Below are 17,293 nucleotides of genomic sequence, written 5' to 3'. Positions count from 1 at the left end.
TGATGTGCTGAGGTCAAACATGTCAGTAATTTTGGATACTTAGCCAATATTTATTATTTCAGTTTAAATGATCTATGATTCCAGCATTAGTAGAGATATTGGGTATACCCACCCACACACACACACACACACTATTAGTCTTTTACTAATTACACCAGCACTTTGGAAACTTCTGTAGCTGTGTACAACTTGCAGTGTGTTTTATGCTTCATATATGTAGTCCTATTGGTTAATGTGTTTATTTAAATTATTTGTGTTATATATATTTTGCAAATTTTTACTACATGCCAAAATAATTAAAATGTTTTCTTCATTTATTTGTATTATGTCCATGTGCACGTGTTGAATGGAGCTCTCGCCGCCACTTCAGATCCCTGGTCTAGAACTTTAGCGATCAATTGGTGCCAAATGTTTAGTTGACAGAAGTGACGATAATAAAAAAAAAAAAAAAAAAATTACAAGAAGAAGAATGTACAGCTAGTATAATATGAAATACTAAATATGTCAATTCACAAATTATGCTGAGAGTGTTGAATTTGTACGTGGGTGTTCGCCTGTGTGTGCCTGTGTGTGAGTGCACATCTGGAATGTGTTGTAGAGCTCGGTGACGTGTGTCTCGCCTGTCCTGCCCTGTCCTGCAGGTATCCTGGACCAATCTGCTGTGTGGGTGGATGAGATGAACTACTACGACATGAGGACTGACCGCAACAAAGGCATCTCCCCCCTCTCCCTGCGACCCAGCAATCCACTGGGCATCGAGATAGACAAGTACGAACTAAGAACATCCAAGTACACACACTAACATTGCTCAGCACAATCACACCACCATAAACACCCGCACTCTAGTTTAGAGCCATGGTTTACATCCCTAAACAGAAACAAACTCTCCCCATATGCTGGTGTTTGAAATATTATGCCAACAGAGCAATGGCTGAACAGCCTCTAACCGCTGTGCACAAGGAGTGGAAACAGAATAATTGTGTATAAAGCAGAGAGAGCAGCAATAGAAATGAATCTGGAAAGAACTAAGACAGCAACCAGCAAACATGTACATATACTGCCTCAAAACAGGCAGTGCGGTGCTGCCTCCCACGCGCGTTGCAGAGGGTGCAGAAGTTGTGATGTATAGTTTGTGTTGTCAGGTTCTGGCATTTCTGGCTTAGTGTTTGTTTGGTTTGGAGGGGCCAAGGGCAAGTGACTGCTCGTGGCCAGAGATGGGACCCTCATAAACAGGCTGTACCATTCACTCTCCTCCCAGGGTTGCACTAAATGTTTAACATACATAGTCAGCAGACCATAACTTATGAACACATTATCTGTTCACCACCACCTTACCTGGTACATGAAGGAGATGTATGTCCTGTGTGACTGTGTACATCCTTGTTTAGTGATGTCACTGGATGGTTATGTCACGTCATATTCAGCCCAGTTGTAGTGAAGAAAGTCCCTTGACAATGTCAAAATTAAATAGAGTGAACCAAACGAAGTGGCTTTTACTTTGAGTTCAGTTGTTGCTATTCAATGGCTAAACCCACAAAATATAAGCTATAAGTGTAAGCAGCCACGGTACATGAGCCATTTAAAACGAGTAGAGGTAATATGTCACTGATCAATATGTTACGTAGCTCCATTCAGTCTTGACTCAGCCTTGACAATGTTAACAATTAATCAGCTATCTCTGATTTTTCATTATGTACCATTAATTTAGAAAGAAAATCATGTCAACACTGACAGTGGCCCAAAGTGGTTCCATACTTCTGTCACTGGACTTCCTGAATACCTATTTCAAAATAAATATATTTTTCCAAAGATGCACATTGTGACTAAAATAAATACAAACAATATAACCAAGTTATACTGACCATCACAAATTGTATGATTGCACAGTGCTGCAGATGTTTCCTGACAAATTATTTTATAAGTGCTAAACTTGATTAAACATTCCTTTTTGGTTTTATTGGTGCGGCCCACAATGTAAACCAATGAGGCCTTATTATAAAATTAAATGGAGATGTAATTATAAATAGCTGTTGAAACTCTGTTCACCCTGCTGAGGAAGCTTTCTAGTCAAAGGAGTTCCTGGTCTCAACAGCATCTTGATAATTTTAGTCGACATGTATAGTCTGTCAGAGGTGGGATGTTAAAATGAATCTAAGTCTGTAAAGCCAAATGCATCTTCTGTAGTGCTGTAGTGGAGATGCCTTGATGGTGTGTTGGCTGTAGAGGTGCCTGAAAATATTTCATCCCAACATTGTAATTGAACATACTGAAAAGAGCTCAAGTAAAAGAGGCAAGATTACAGAGTGGTGGTTGCATGTTGTTGTGTTGGACTGTTTTCTTTAAGGACCATACTTTGGTTTCTTCTGGGTCAAGGCCACAAAGGGAACGAGACCAGTAGGATTTTGTGTCTTATGTTTTGCTCGAATACAGTAACTTCTTGCATGTTTGAGCACTAATGTCAACACAAGGAATAAACTGGAAGGTTTGATCAACATAGACAGAAGTGGAGATATTAAAAATATATTTGAAGCTTATAATTTCACTGTTTCTCCTCTGAAACGTTGCAACATCTTCAGCTGCAATATTAACATCTGGTTTTTGATGATCCTCGTTAAGTTTCGTCAAACTTGCGCTTTCATTCTGTTGTGATCAATTCTCATAAATGATTGAAATAACTCTGCAGGCAAATATGTTATTTCATTCATGAGTGTCTTTGTGTGTGAACGCCAAGTGCGGTCTTGTATATGGATATGCTGTTTCACAGGCTGTGATTTGTACTGTCCATGTGGATGTGTCACTGCGGAGTGGGTGGTGGTGGTGGAGGGGTTGGTTTGTGTAGGCCATGGGTCATTAGTAGAGATCAAGCCTCCCTAATGAGTACTGGGTCCTCAAGGGGCACCCAGGCGTCACACAGTGCACTTCCCACGCCAAGCTCTCCCAGCCTGGGTGCTTCTTGGCTGCACACTGCCCCCTGCTGGAGAAACATTCCCCAACATCATGTTAAAAATATATCTCACAGTTTAAACAGTTTTTTTACCAGATTTTACTCACTGTCGTGTTGTTATTAATATATTTAGACACTTAAGTAAACAATAATTTGATCCTTGGGATTTTTGTTCTGTCCACAAAATGTGCATCTTTTAATATAGAGGAGTTCTTTGTTCATCTTTGTTCATCTGTTCTTTCCCAGGGGCAAAATCCCACAGAAAGACATGGAGGTGATGTTCCCAGGAATGAGTGGAGACTTCACCAGTGAGAAGTTCTCTGCCACCTGGTACCTCATAGAAAACCACGCAGGCTCCAGGTAGGTCATTTTATAACAGCTAATCTTAAGCTTCCATGCATCATAACTACAAATAAGATGGAAAAGGGCACAGCAGTAAGAGAAGTTATAGTAAAATACTTAGTACTTAGCATTTATCATATTTTTGTCCTCAACAGAGGTAACTAAACTGGAGATAAGTAGAGTCAGGAAGCTTATAGCTTGATGCTGGGCAGCCAACGAACATGACTATGTCTGCTATGACCTGCTAACAGTGCTAGGAAATGCTGCTTGTTTTTTTTTTGTTTGCTTTTGTTTTGGTTTTGGTTTTTTTGGATGCGTTTTGAGCACAGTGTGACTGAACACTTCTACCTTTTATCTCCTACACCATTAATTAATCACTTAATCGATTTGTCAGTCAAATTAAAATTTTTAAATGATTCATTGAAATTATTTCAAGCAAAAAAATATTTTACTCTACTGTGATTCTAAACTGCATATATTTTGGTTTTGTACTGTTGAGCAGATGTTAATTACAATAGCAATAAAAATATTGCTAGTCACAGTGCTGTAGTACAGAGTGAGAGGTGTCAGTGGGTAATTTAAATTTAAAGAAACTGAACAAAAGAATTGATTATTAATTTTAGGAAATTTATTTGAGGTTATATTGTTTTGACTAAATCTCCACATGATCAGCTGGTTCTTCAGGTATGTAGACAAAGCAGCCTGCCTTTCAAAACACCCTGGGGTCAGCTGACTGTCATGTTAGGGCAGAGCAGGGTTATTTTGGACTCTCCTGGTTTCCTCTCCCCCTGCTTAGCCTTCCAGTAACCCAGACCCCAGGATCCAGCATGACCAGGGGCCTCTGTTTGGACCATGCTGGGTGACTGTTTCTTCCTCCTGAGGAAACCTCACTCAGGACACTGACACACACACACACACACACACACGTACTCCCTCTGGGCCTCAGATGTGTGTGTCCATGAAGTTTTTCTGCACAGATGTAGATGTTTGCGTGTGTTGCATGTAAGATGTAGTTAAACACACTTTGACAACAAAACAGCAAAATAACATAATTGTAATGGTTAATTAATCAAGGTAGGAAGTTAAATAAAAAAATATTGACAACAATCTCTATTTCTGTGATTATTGTAAATTCAAAGACCTGTCCTTGGGCTCTGGGGAAGTGAAATAGGCATTCTCTGAAAATGATTGACTAAACAATTAATCAACAATTGATTAGGGTAAATCAAAGATAGTAATCATAACTTCTGGCCTTAATTAAACTGCAGTATCATCTTTTCACAGTTTTGACCAGCTGAAGATTGCAGCCAATAATCTGAAGAAACAGGCTTCTAAGAAGAATGAGGGGAGTCTGGCATATGTGAAAGGAGGCCTCAGTACGTTCTTTGAGGCCCAGGACGCTCTAGCAGGTGAGACAGATTAACACATTTTTGTGTGGTGTGTAATCGTGCAAAACTATCTTCGAATAACACAAACTTCCAAATCATCACTCTTCGTCTCTGTTCCGGAAAGAGCTCTTGATTTTTGGAAAAGTGTGCAAGTGTATGTTTTAGGATTTTTTCCTACCACATGTGGTTTAGCAGCGTTTGATTAAAGAGGCTCATTTAGAGGCTGTGTGAAAACCAACCAGTTTGAACTGCAGTAACACAAGGTTAATTCACCTCCATCAAAATGAGATAAGCTTTCACCTGACAAATATGACTCTTTATTGTCTCCTTAAAGCCTGGAAGTGGCTGCACACACAGGTACAGACACACACTCACTGACCTTCATAAACCAAAAAGATTTCAAGGTAGCAAAGACTGACTGCTGTCGCTCTGCCAGGTACTTCAAATCAATTGTTCGCTTCATTCATACTTTTGTCTGTTTACTCTTTGCTCCCGCCATAACCGCTCAGTTACTTCCCCTTACTATTTATACGTACACTTTTCTGCCTCCATCAGTATTATTATTGCTTTCCGTATGTTTGTGCCCCGGTTGGGAGAGAAGCAATGTTTTCATTGTTAGTGACTGAATCTAAATAAACGGAGCAGCCCAACACAATGCAGGCCAGACTATTAGGACTGATAGTGCTGATAACAGACCCAATAAGACCAGTGGGAACAATGCACAGTCATTCTCACGTTCCGACTGAGCGTGCCTACTGTGTGCCCACTGCCCCAATGGGAAATGTACAGTCTCCACAGATGGAGGAAGCAGTTCACCATAGAAGGACTCCATGATGACCTGTGAACTAAGAGGCCATACTGATGCTTTATGACCCGTTTGACCAGAATGATTTATACAGTGGTACTGGCCAGAATATGAGATGGTCTATTTGAACCCCTAGTTTTGGAATAAAGACTTTTTGTGACACTTAAACAGTGTAGGCTGTTTTAGATGTGTTGTCAAATCTCATATAGACAGACAATTACAAACACAATAACCAGTAAATATGACAAAAGTGGTCTTTTTTGTTTTAACTCTGTTATATATTGTTTCAAACCAAGGCAGGTATGTAGTGATTTTCAAAAGGTTCTATCTTCATAACAGCTCTGGTAATTAGCCATGAAATTTTGTTCCGTGTACGTTTTTCTCATTGTTAAAGTCAAAAAAGTGGAACATGAAATACTTGCACTAAAGGTTTTGCTGGTGCTGATGAGTCCACAGAGAATGAACCAGACTGCAGCACCAGGAACCTGTTTCCCTCCACCAAACAGAAGTTGGTTTCAAGCTCAGGAACGTAGTCGAGTGTTTACTAAGCCGGATACTTCCCTCAAGAGTTAGTGCATTTGGAAACACAACTGATATTGTGTTTACGTGATGATCCAAGAGGATACACCAGATTAAACTGTGCAAAGCTTTACAACATATATTTATAAAAAAGCTTTAGTTCAGCTTGTGTGGACTTTTCGGTGAGGCTAGCAGACTGTCCTTTCTGGCATTTACATTTTCTTCTCTTTCCACTTGCTTTAGCTTTGTTGATATGTTATTTATATTTACAGGAGTCATTAGAAACACCTGTGGGTTAAACTGGGTTTGCCGCACACGTTTAGGGCCGAGTTACTCCGGAAGATACGCAACAAGCAGACAGAAGAAACTTCCTATCGTAGCAGCCTACAAAATATAGAAGTACAGCAAATAAAACAGTGTCTCAGAGGAATGGACTTACATTGTAACACAGACTTTAAATACATAAATGCCCCCACTTGTCAAATGTAATTTCTACAAAAAGCATCACAAATCTATGTCTATATTATGACATCTCATTATGTCTCATTTTCAGCTCATTGTGATGCTTAACCAACTTGACTTGAGCATTCATTTTAAACTTTCTGTCTTCTCATCATGACTCATTACAGCACTACAACATCATTTTTCTGCCAAGGTCTGGAAAAATGAAGTGGTAGCCCAGAATGGATAGTTCAAGTGGAGATATTCTGTATGCTGGGTATGGTCAGCCAAACCGACATACCACTCGGCACACTGCTAGCAGCCAGCCAGTTTGAGGCAGCTCTGCAGCAGCTCAGTGCCAGGCCCAGTTAACACAGCTGTCTGAGCAACTGTGAATCCTGTCTTTGTTTCTGAGCAGTGTTTCTGGGCAGGTTTCTGTTGTTCTGACTCGCTCCAAATGAGCCTCACCTGAGATGTAGCTGTGAAGGTCTAGCAGAAATTAGCAGTGAAAAAAAAGAAATGAACAAGGTGCTTGTGTGTTCTCCTTGTTCAAAATGTGCTGTGTTAGACGTTGCTGCAGTGCTTCCAGCTGTCTCAGTCACCATCAAGACATTTTTGTCTCTCCTTATGTTTATTTTCGGTTCTGCTTGCATGTGAGATTTTTACTGACAACTTTAATAGAAGTACGGAGTTGTTGTTTTTTTAAATATTTCTTTAATGAAAGTGTATCGCTGCTGGCAACGTGGAAACAAGGACGAGAAGCCAAATTTGGGAAAAGAAATGAGGCGGATAGAAAATATTTAGAGCAAACAGCAGGTCTCTGACTTCAGCATCTGTGGGATTTCTCTCCCTCCCTCTCTTTTTCTTCTCCCCACTAATTGCCTCTTAATTGCTCTCCAGTATAACTAACCATCTCCAACAGAAATAGAAAAACAAAATCTCATGTGTCTTTTTAATGAACTATGAACTTTGTGCTTAAGCACACAGTTTAGACTTTTGCATCTGCAAACCACAAATCTTATTAATTGTAGTGCTATTTGGGTTAGTCACTTAGTTAATGTTCACTTTTGGCAAATAGAGAAACCAGACTGGGAGCTCCAGCCAACATTTCAGTCTGAGGTTGTATCAAAGCTGCTTCTAGCACCACAGTAATCCCTGATTTTATGTTACTTACTGGAAACTGACTGTTGGAGATGAGACTAGTATCAAGATTTACAAACTACAGTATATTGACTAGTACCCTAAATTGACATATTAGAGTATGTGTTTGGATATTTAAAAAAGTTCATGCACCCTCAGTTTCAAGGACAATAAGCTCAGTAGTTTAACAACAGATATCCCAGTAAATCCTGTTTCAGTAAACGGAAACATAGGACACGAGCTAATTTAAGAGGAAAGCAGGCCAGTGAAAAAATAGATGTGCTGATAATATCATTCTGAGCTTATAAACGTATGTATCTTCATGTGGTAATTGACTCTGGGAATTTAACACTACATTTGAACAGAAGCCTCAGATTAGCTCCTTTTAAATGTAAGCTCTTTTTGTATTTGTCCGGGGGCGTAGTAGCTGCTGGGGGTTAAAAACTGGAGGGGACTATATGTTGTGGGACCAAAGTGGCATTTAGTTAAGTTGTTTCAAGTCCTGTGGTTTTCTATTAGTTGTCACATCAGGTCCCATGTTGTAGTGACCAGATTTTAATATTAGTTTCAAGACGTTCCATCTGTACAGCATATCTTCTTGTCAGGTTTGATATAATATTGGACTTGTCTGTATAAACATTACATGTGAACCACCACAGGCTGGTGAAAGAAATGAAAGACTTCGGGCATTGCGACTGTTTGGTCACAGTGTCTCAGCCGTGTTTCTGAGACAGAGACACTCCAGCTGATTGACTGACTGACAGTCTGTCAGGGAACCCAGAGTTGTTTCCACTGAAATGTTGAAATTTGAGGTTTTTCATTGTTGTGTGAAAAGGAAGTCTCCCAGTGATGCAGGAAACGGAACAGCTACCAAGTTCCAAAAATGCCAGATTCCCAGGGCCTATTCCCTGAGCCCCCAGCCCTGGCAGGAGTCAAAACATCTCCAGCTTTAGAACCCAGGGACACTGTATTTTTATTCTTATTCATTTTTTTTCTCAACGGTTCCAGGAAGCCAAGCGGGAGCAGCAGCTCTTCCTCAGGTCCTGCCTGAGCGTGTTATCCGGACCCTGACCTGATGTTTAGGTTAGCTGTGACGTCACAAGCCCTACAGTGTGTGACAGATGCAGAGGACACACAGCTGGCAGTAGGGCGAGGGGGAGTGTGGAGATGGGAAGCAGACCTGTAGAGTCTGTGTGTGTGTGTGTGCGTGTGTGTGTGTGTGTGTGTGTGTGTGTGTGTGTGTGTTCAGCCCTATCAATCCTATACTCACCCATTTACACTCCCATGTCTACATGCTTTTGTCCTAACCTGCATCTGGCCGCATTTTCTGGTGGTTGAGAGGTTCACAAAAGGGCCAGAGACGTCTGTACTGATTAGGCACTGGCATGTTTGAACAGTGTGTTGCAGGAATACCTCGGTCTCTGCCTTGAGGCTTCTGTCTGTCAGAATGGACCCACATATTTATTTACAGAACTCTCCCCCTTCGTTTTGCCCCCTGCTCCCTCTGCTGTCTCCGGGCCCTGCAACAGCCAGCATTTGTGCTGGAGCAACTGTGGGAGAAAATGAAAGGCAGAAAAGTGGAGGGAAGAGAAATGAGAGGATGGTTTTCCTCTTTGTTTTTCATTTTTTTCATGTTTCTGTCTCTTCATTCTTGAGATTTCTGCTCGTTGCATATTTGAATCGCTCCACAAGTATGTATGAGAAGCTCTCCTAAACCGTCTCCACCTCTCTTCCACTCTGTCAATAAACCCACACTGCCGCTCTCAGCACCGAGCTGCCCACTACTGCTCACCATTTATTTATTCACTGGGGCAGCCACACCACTTGCTCTGCCTCTTTTTCTCTCTCTGTTTTCTCCCCTCATTCCCTCTTTACAAATTCCCTCTCCTGCGTAAAGCTCTTCATGCTAAGTGATGGATACAAGCCATCAGAGAGTACCTCCCCCTCGCCCCCATGCAGCAGTCATTTTGGCATCCAGACCTCCAGCTCTGCTCTCCCAAATGTTATTTTTCAGACAGTTGAAACATTTTAGATCCACATTGCCTCCAGGTCAAAGGGCTCCAAATGTCCCAAGACCACAAAGCTGTGCTGTTAATGGCTTTGGTTAGGTGAATTGATCCAGTACAGTCAGTACTGGGACAAGGTCAGGTCCTTGTTGCGTGGGAACAGGCACAAGGGGGTGGATTCAATAGCTGCATCTCTACATGTAGGTGGAGAACAGGCGAGGTTATCTCCCATCTATACTAGGGGTAGGGCCTGTTTATTGTTTTACCTTCGGTTCCTGAAATTGAAAATGTTCTGTCTCTGGGGACCGCACATTGGTTACTCTACAGAACCTTAATTTATTTTCAGACTTTTCCACTTTTTCTTACCGGGTTTACATTCATGTTGACATTTATTATTTCTCTGATTGAATTTCATTGTATTTTGTCCTCACACACACACATGCAGTCCTTTACAAAATTAACTAATACTTTGTGTTGCAGCAATCCACCAGAGACTGGAGTCTGATGGCACAGAGAGAGTGGAGGGATCTATGACCCAGCGACTAGAAAACATCCTCAACAGTGAGAATTTTTTTTTTTTTTTTTTTTACCACATAAGAAGTTTTATCATCTCGCTATGTGACTGATGACTGGAGGTGGTGGTGCTTTTTTGTCACTGTGATTAATATTTGGGACATTTCCCTAAAAACACTTAAAAGCCTCATTTCGTGTCGCTTGATTCACTGATGGTAATGACAGCACATGTATTATATGTAGAGCTGGTGGGAAAACCCTGATTGGAAAACCTTTGCTGTCAGGAAGCTTTGCAGACATCTTAAGACTTAAAACAGCTAAAAGTAGTTTGTCGTTCTTGAGTTCGAGAGAATATACTAAGGGAAAAATCTGCCACTGTAAAAAGTTTATTTTGTTGGCTATTATTAATCACTATTATTCTTAAATGTATGTTTTCATTGCACATCACAGAATGACAGGTACAAAGACTCTTCCTCTAAAACATTTTTTCAGACACTGCTACCTGTCAGAAACTTAATGTTTAAAAAAATATGAACTTTTATCTGTGAAATATGTCATGAAAATCTTCCAAATACTCTCTTTTTCCAATGCACACACATCCACCTTAAAAACTGTAAAAAAAAATCCAACAAAGGTTAAAGAGTCTGACACCTCCAATACATGTTTTAAAAACATTTAACTTCTGTTTTAAATGTGCTGTATATCATACACATACAGTATGTTTGACACTGCTAATATTGTTTCGTATTATTCAGGTATGGGTTTAGATTTTGGGATGTTTTTTCTGTCTTTTCTATCTGTATTATGTTCTTTGGTTTTACCTTGAAGGGATTGTAGTAAATATGAGAAAAGACACTCTGCTGCTCAGTCACCTTGCTGGCTCTGTCCTCAGCCAGTCCTGTGCTCCCACCCTCTCATCTCATACATGATAATAGGACTGCTCTAATGGAGGGTCAATAAGCAAGTCCTTTTCCCGGAGTCTAAAGTAAATAAACCTTGCAACCGGACATAGCTTTCATCTCCCCAACCCTCTGAGTTGAGGGCCCACAGCCTAATGGGCTCAGGGCACCGCTCACCTCCAGAAGCCCATGCATCAAATACACAGCACCAGTCAGAAAGTTGTGATGTTAGTTTCATGACACTCAGATTGGTGACTAAAAAATGTGAACTATTCCTCTGTTTGCTCTCATGCTTTTTTTCTCCCCAAGGGATTTTTTTTTTAGGGCTGGGGCTTTGTTTTGATTTAAAGAAGTCCAATCTTTCTATTCGACGACACGTCCGAGGCCACACACAAAGCCATTTAGTCATGCAGAGGTTCCACCGAGCTGCCTGACAATGAAATAGCTGTCACTTTCTCCTTAGCAGCTCACTCTACTTCTGCTCCCTGCTCTGTGCCAAAGTAGCATACAGACCAGGAAGAAAACCAGAGCCCAACAATATGAGGGAAATGTGGTATCTACATTTATTTATATAGTATCCCAGTTTCTCATTTTCTCCTGCGTCTTTCACTCTGTCTCTGTCTTTCTTGCAGGAGCGAGTGATACCGCAGATACTCTTTTCCAGGAGGTCTTGGGGCGGAAAGACAAAGCCGACTCCACACGCAATGCACTTAACGTCCTGCAGCGTTTCAAGTTTCTGTTCAACCTGCCACTCAACATCGAACGCAATATCCAAAAGGTATTAATCACACGTGTACACACATGTAGAAAACAACCTAGAAACATCAGCTCACATAATGTGTCATCACCAGCTATCTATGTAACACCAACTAAATGAAACTACCCTTTTTTGTTCAGGCCTTCTTGTAAATATGAGTCATGTGTTGTGTGTAATGAGATATTAGATAATTTATAGTTCATTGCTCTGAGTGGAGGAGGGTGTAAATTATTCCACAGTCTGCTCTATTATGCAGTGTTTAGATCCAGTTATTTGTGATGGCATTGTTTTCATCCTGGTGTTAATGAAAATATTCTTCAGTTCATTTAACTGTCATAACAGGACACTGTTGTCAGAAAATATGGGAATGGAGAAAAGTGCTTTCTCTGCAAGTCCTGTGGTTTAATATTACTTGGTTATTAGAAACCAAGCAGGGCAATTTTATAACCTAATGGCTCCCAAGAGAAGCTTCTCAGTTCTCATGCGTAACCTCACCTCACCTCACCTCACCTCACTTCATTTTACTGAACCTTTTCAGATAAACTGGCCTTTTAGCAACCATTACAATACAACAGAAGACCCAGCAGCTCATAGATGCATGTAAACGTAGCCTAAAATGACACCAAGGACTTGGTCACCATTTAACAGAGAGTTATACAGTGAACTTCATCTGTTATTAAAGCCTCTGCTACTTGTTGAGGCTGTTAAGACACTTTATAAATGCACATTTTTTGGGTCATTTAGTTGTCTCTACCTGCTTTCAGAACTCCCAAAGATCACAGTTGGTGATTGTTGTAGTCACTAGTCATTACTTTAAAATTAAAGTGTTTTTTCCATTCTTGTTTCTCTGTATTTCCTAAAGGTATACTGTATGTTAGTTTTAAGGTTTTGATGGCTGTCATCCAGAGGGTGGAGCTAGAGAAGCTTAAATACACAGTGTGTCATAAATTTTTTTTTAAAAAAGCCCTACGTCGTGAACTGAAATGACTTTTCCTTTCAGGGAGATTATGATGTGGTGATCAATGACTATGAAAAAGCCAAATCTCTATTTGGCAATACTGAGGTCCCTGTTTTCAAGAAAGGTAAACTTTTCTTACCTCAGCAAATAAATGAAATGAAGTGAAATACATTATATTATAGTGTTATCTAATATAATGTTCACAGTTTTGTCAAATTAATGTTCTTTTACTCTGTTCTATGTAGTGTATGCTGAGGTTGAGACGAGGATCGGAGCGCTGAGAAACCTCTTATTGGAGAAACTGTTGCAGACGCCATCAACTCTTCACGACCAGAAGAGATACATTAGGTCTATATTTTTTTTTTTTTTTTATACCAGCTGTCTGAAATCCACTCAGTTGTCATGTTGTGGTCCGTATATGTTTTCTACCCTTTGATTTTTACACAACACGGTCATTATCTGCACATTTAGCATGTTTTTATCTTTGTCTTTGAATGTGTGCTGCGTACAATCTGTAAACACCAGTATGAAGTCATGTCAAATCTCTTGTACTCTCTCAAAAACACTCCACATGGTTTCTTTGATGTCTGCCTGTGTCACTGCTTACCAGAACTTTGTCCTCTGTCTACTTTCATCTGTCTGCCTCTCACTTTTCTCTGAATGTTCACCAGCCCTCTCAGCTTTCTGCTGTGCCCTTCTCTTTTTTCCGCCTCTACTTTTCTCTCTCCCTTGTCTTTCTTTCCCTATCAAGTCTATCTGTCCATTCATACTTGTGGTCTTTCTTGATTTATTATTGTTGAGACCAACATGCCAGGATCACAAAGACCAGCTCTCGACCACATGGCAACATCTTTCATCCTGTTGCATTAGGCCCAGCTCTGAACGCCCACTCAGCTCCTGTTTATCCTTGCTCTTCATGGTGGGAGTTGTGTGTGTGTGTGTGTGTGTGTGTTGAACATGTGAATCTTGCTCAGACTTTTGAAAGATGCCACCTAATGAGAAACAAACAACTGGCCTGTCCTGGGATGAGAGTAGAGGGAGCCAGGCCCCAGGACAGGGACTTAGTCATCTGAGATCTCACAGGAGCAAAGCCCAGCACATAAACTCCTGGGAGAAGCCTCAGTGAGGGTGGAGATGATTTTTTTTTTTTTTTTTTTTTTTTTTCAATGCATACATGATTTCTGTATCTACATTTACCAATATAGATATTACGCGTGTACCTATATTGTTATGGCCAGTCATCATGAAAGCACCAAATGAGGGAATATTTCTGGGAACACTCATCAGTGTTGTTTACATGTTGTTTCACATATTTACATGGTGTTTGTGTCCTGTGCACATCTTAGGTACTTGTCTGACCTGCACGCTCCAGGCGACCCAGCATGGCAGTGCATCTACGCCCAGCACAAGTGGATTCTGCAGCTGATGCTAAACTGCAGAGATGAGTTCATCAGCGGCCAGAGAGGTGACGATCACACACAAGCGCACACATCTGAGCTGACCTGCTTTGTGAGTGAAAGTGGTGTTCAGCATGTTCGGTCTGGCAGCTTGTGGATGTCATGTGAGTCTGAAGTTAGCAGAGAGAAGAACGAACCAGCTGCCTCTGCGTCGTACTAGCTCTCTGCCTGCATTCCCCTCTCCGTCACCACCCTCCCCTGCCTGTTCTGCTCGAGGCCCACATGTTTATTTTTTCATGAATGTATGAATAAGATGAAAGTGAGGGAGCATTGGCTTTGGACTTGGGTTTCAGGGCTTGACATGTTACTGCACACACAAACTCTCGTTCACGCTCGCACAAGGCTTCACAGATGGATTGGAACAATTAACCCCAATTAAGCTGTTCCTCTGTTAAATCAGCCAGCAGAAAAATGTGGATGTGGAACCGTCCGCTCAGGAAGAACTTGCCATCCACGCTTAGACACATACACATGCATACACACACATACACACTCCTACAGTCATACTAACACAAAGGCACCCACACAAATACATTGCGAGTGGGTGGCGGCTCCGTATAGTGCAGCTGGAACATAAACATGTCTAACACTAAGGGTAACACTGAGGCTCAGGCGTGATAGGTCTGGGGGTTGGTTTGCTCCCTGCCTCTCCACAGTTAAATATAACTTCATTATCATGTCAGGGATGGCCCCTTTTCAGTCCACACATCCACTCCTCAGCAGAGAGCAGCATGTGGCAGAGTGTAATGTAAATCACATGCAACCAAAGTTGCAGATTTTCAAATATGTACAAAAACACATGCATTTATAATTTACTTCATTATGACTTTAAATCATATAAAATAAAACCTTAAGTCATTTAAAATAAATATAAGTTCCAAGCAATAATCTAATATTAATATAATTCTGACAACATAAACACATTTACTCTGCGCAGTAAATAGGTCCCCTTATTTAAAAAAAAAACATAAGGTTCTTTTTCATAGTCTTTTAAAATGATCTGAATGACTTTGTCAAACAAAACTCATGAACTTTTCTTGATCTTCCACATCTGTGGTTGAGTTGAGCTATTTGAGTTCGGCAACAATAGCTACGATTACAGACAAATTTATATTTAAAAGAACCTAAACTTGAGACTTGTGTTAGCAGCAGACAGGACGTGAGTTGTGATCTCAACTGTCAAGATCATGTGATCTGTGAAATCCTCCCTGTCCCCCTTTGTTAAGACTTTTCTTCGACAATATGAATATGGTCTTACTAGCTCTGCCACAGGAAAATGATCGCCATTATTCGTACAACCACATGCAGAAAATGTAAACGCAGGTTGCTTTAAGGGTACCCTGTGGGGTTTTCTTATAAACAAACACAATTCTGTTTACACTTGGTGTTTCCCATCAAATCTCTTAGGGCATAACCAGCTTGTTTTAATGCATTTCCTTCTTCGCAAAGTGTTTGCAAAGCTGGATTGTGAAACCTGCATTAACATCTATGTTCGTAGTCCCCTTCATCCTTTCCTGTAGCTAGTGCGTTTATTGGTTACTATAAATATTCACTGGCAGAAATGTGTGCTCTGTCAGCATTTGACACCTGGCTCCCTCCAGCATCCACATTTTTGTCGTGTTCTGGTGGTGGATGCTAGTAGAGCACACAGAACCAATCAGGAACCATGATTTAAAAAAAAAAAAAAAAAAAAAAAAAATAAGCTACTGGTCAGAAAACGTCAGAGTCTTCATATACACAAAGACAAACGCATACACACAGAGGAAAGTGCACTCAATCATTTCTGCTCTTGTTTGCCACAGACCATTGTCTCCTGCCCCTTCGGCTGCCACGCTCTCCAACTCTTCCCCTCACACACACACACCTGGTAGCTATTTACCATCCCCAGTCTTCGCTGCTCTCAGCTCGCCCAAGTACGAAACTCATGCCTGAGTCTGAAACATCCCTCCACCCAGGCAGCCCTTGAACAGCCACCATCATAAAACCACATCCACTGCATTCCCCAGACCCCACTCTTCCTCCCCTGGCCCCTCTCGCCCTCAGCTCTCCTCTCATGTAACTAGGATCCCCTTTACGGGTACCTCACAACTACCCCCCGTACTGGTGGCCTCCTCTACCTCATCGTATCACATTTACCAGCTCGGTGTATTCATAAGCCACCTTTTCTGCTGTTGTCAGCGTCACACGTGGCAGGGATTATTCCTCAGTGATGGATCAGCCCTGTCTGCAATAACTGATGTCATTTTCTTTGTCTCTTGTGTTTTCCAGTCAGGAATATGAGGCCAGAGGCCGTTCTGGTGTAGTTGTGATTCCATTAATTACATTATAAGTTGCCTTAAATGTGAAATATACCCATCCATCTTTGTTGGAACAAAAGCCTGAAACCAGAGTTGCCTTGTGAGGAAACATAGCAGTGCAAGTTGCTTCCGTATGTCTAAACACTCCCATCGTGCCCCGGTGCTGCAATCTGACTCTGCCTGATTCTGTTATGAACTGCAGTTCTCTTGTTTCCTGAACAGCGCTTCATCTGCCAACATCAATACAATTAGCAGGAAATTTTGTTCATAGGAAAATAGGTTTGTCAGTGAACAATTAGAGGGATTCTAGTGTATGTTCATGCATCGGACTGGGAAACATGCGGTTGTGATTTTAGGCTCGGTCCGTACCACTAGGAGAAATGTGTTCATTATTACACTTCACTTAGTATGTTAATCAGATAGCTGCTTTCAATCCTATCAGTGTGGGGCACTAAGTAAAGGAGCTTAAACTATTTAGTTTTTTATTATTTACTATCTATTCAGAAAAACTTTAAAAATAAAAGGATGAAAATACAGATTCAAATCTGCAGATCAAATCTTAAAAACAAGGTTTCCAAGGAAAAACACTATTTTTTTTCAGGTACTTAACATATATTCCCATTGTAAAACTGTAATTGTTTTATTTCCAGTTCACAAAACTTTATTTACTGTAAAATTAATCAAGTTAGTGTTTTGTAGCAGGAACCAACTTATAAATATGGAAGAAAATCTAAAAATGAAAAATCTAAAGATGTGAAGTGAAAGTCTCTTTTATATTCTGTAGTGTGGGAATTAAGCTGCATATAAACAGGTGTGTGTGTGTGTGT

At 40.8% G+C, this 17,293-nt stretch overlaps 1 protein-coding gene across 2 annotated transcripts in view; it reads left to right on the top strand.

The window, feature by feature from the left end:
- Positions 1-17,293, top strand: part of exoc2 (exocyst complex component 2) — a 41,080-nt gene that overhangs the window by 11,821 nt on the left and 11,966 nt on the right. For both annotated transcript variants that reach the window (XM_026323405.1, XM_026323404.1), the window contains exons 4-11: positions 642-768; positions 3,191-3,304; positions 4,571-4,695; positions 10,066-10,146; positions 11,630-11,775; positions 12,755-12,836; positions 12,958-13,060; positions 14,059-14,177. In XM_026323405.1, the coding sequence (XP_026179190.1) occupies positions 642-768; positions 3,191-3,304; positions 4,571-4,695; positions 10,066-10,146; positions 11,630-11,775; positions 12,755-12,836; positions 12,958-13,060; positions 14,059-14,177 (897 nt within the window). The remainder of the gene's footprint in view (positions 1-641; positions 769-3,190; positions 3,305-4,570; positions 4,696-10,065; positions 10,147-11,629; positions 11,776-12,754; positions 12,837-12,957; positions 13,061-14,058; positions 14,178-17,293) is intronic.

The sequence above is a fragment of the Mastacembelus armatus genome, chromosome 4 (genome assembly GCF_900324485.2).
Source record: "Mastacembelus armatus chromosome 4, fMasArm1.2, whole genome shotgun sequence".
In the NCBI taxonomy this organism is placed as follows: Eukaryota; Metazoa; Chordata; class Actinopteri; order Synbranchiformes; family Mastacembelidae; genus Mastacembelus; species Mastacembelus armatus.
Note: the sequence above shows the minus strand (reverse complement) of the source record. Positions and strands in the feature narration are given on the sequence as shown.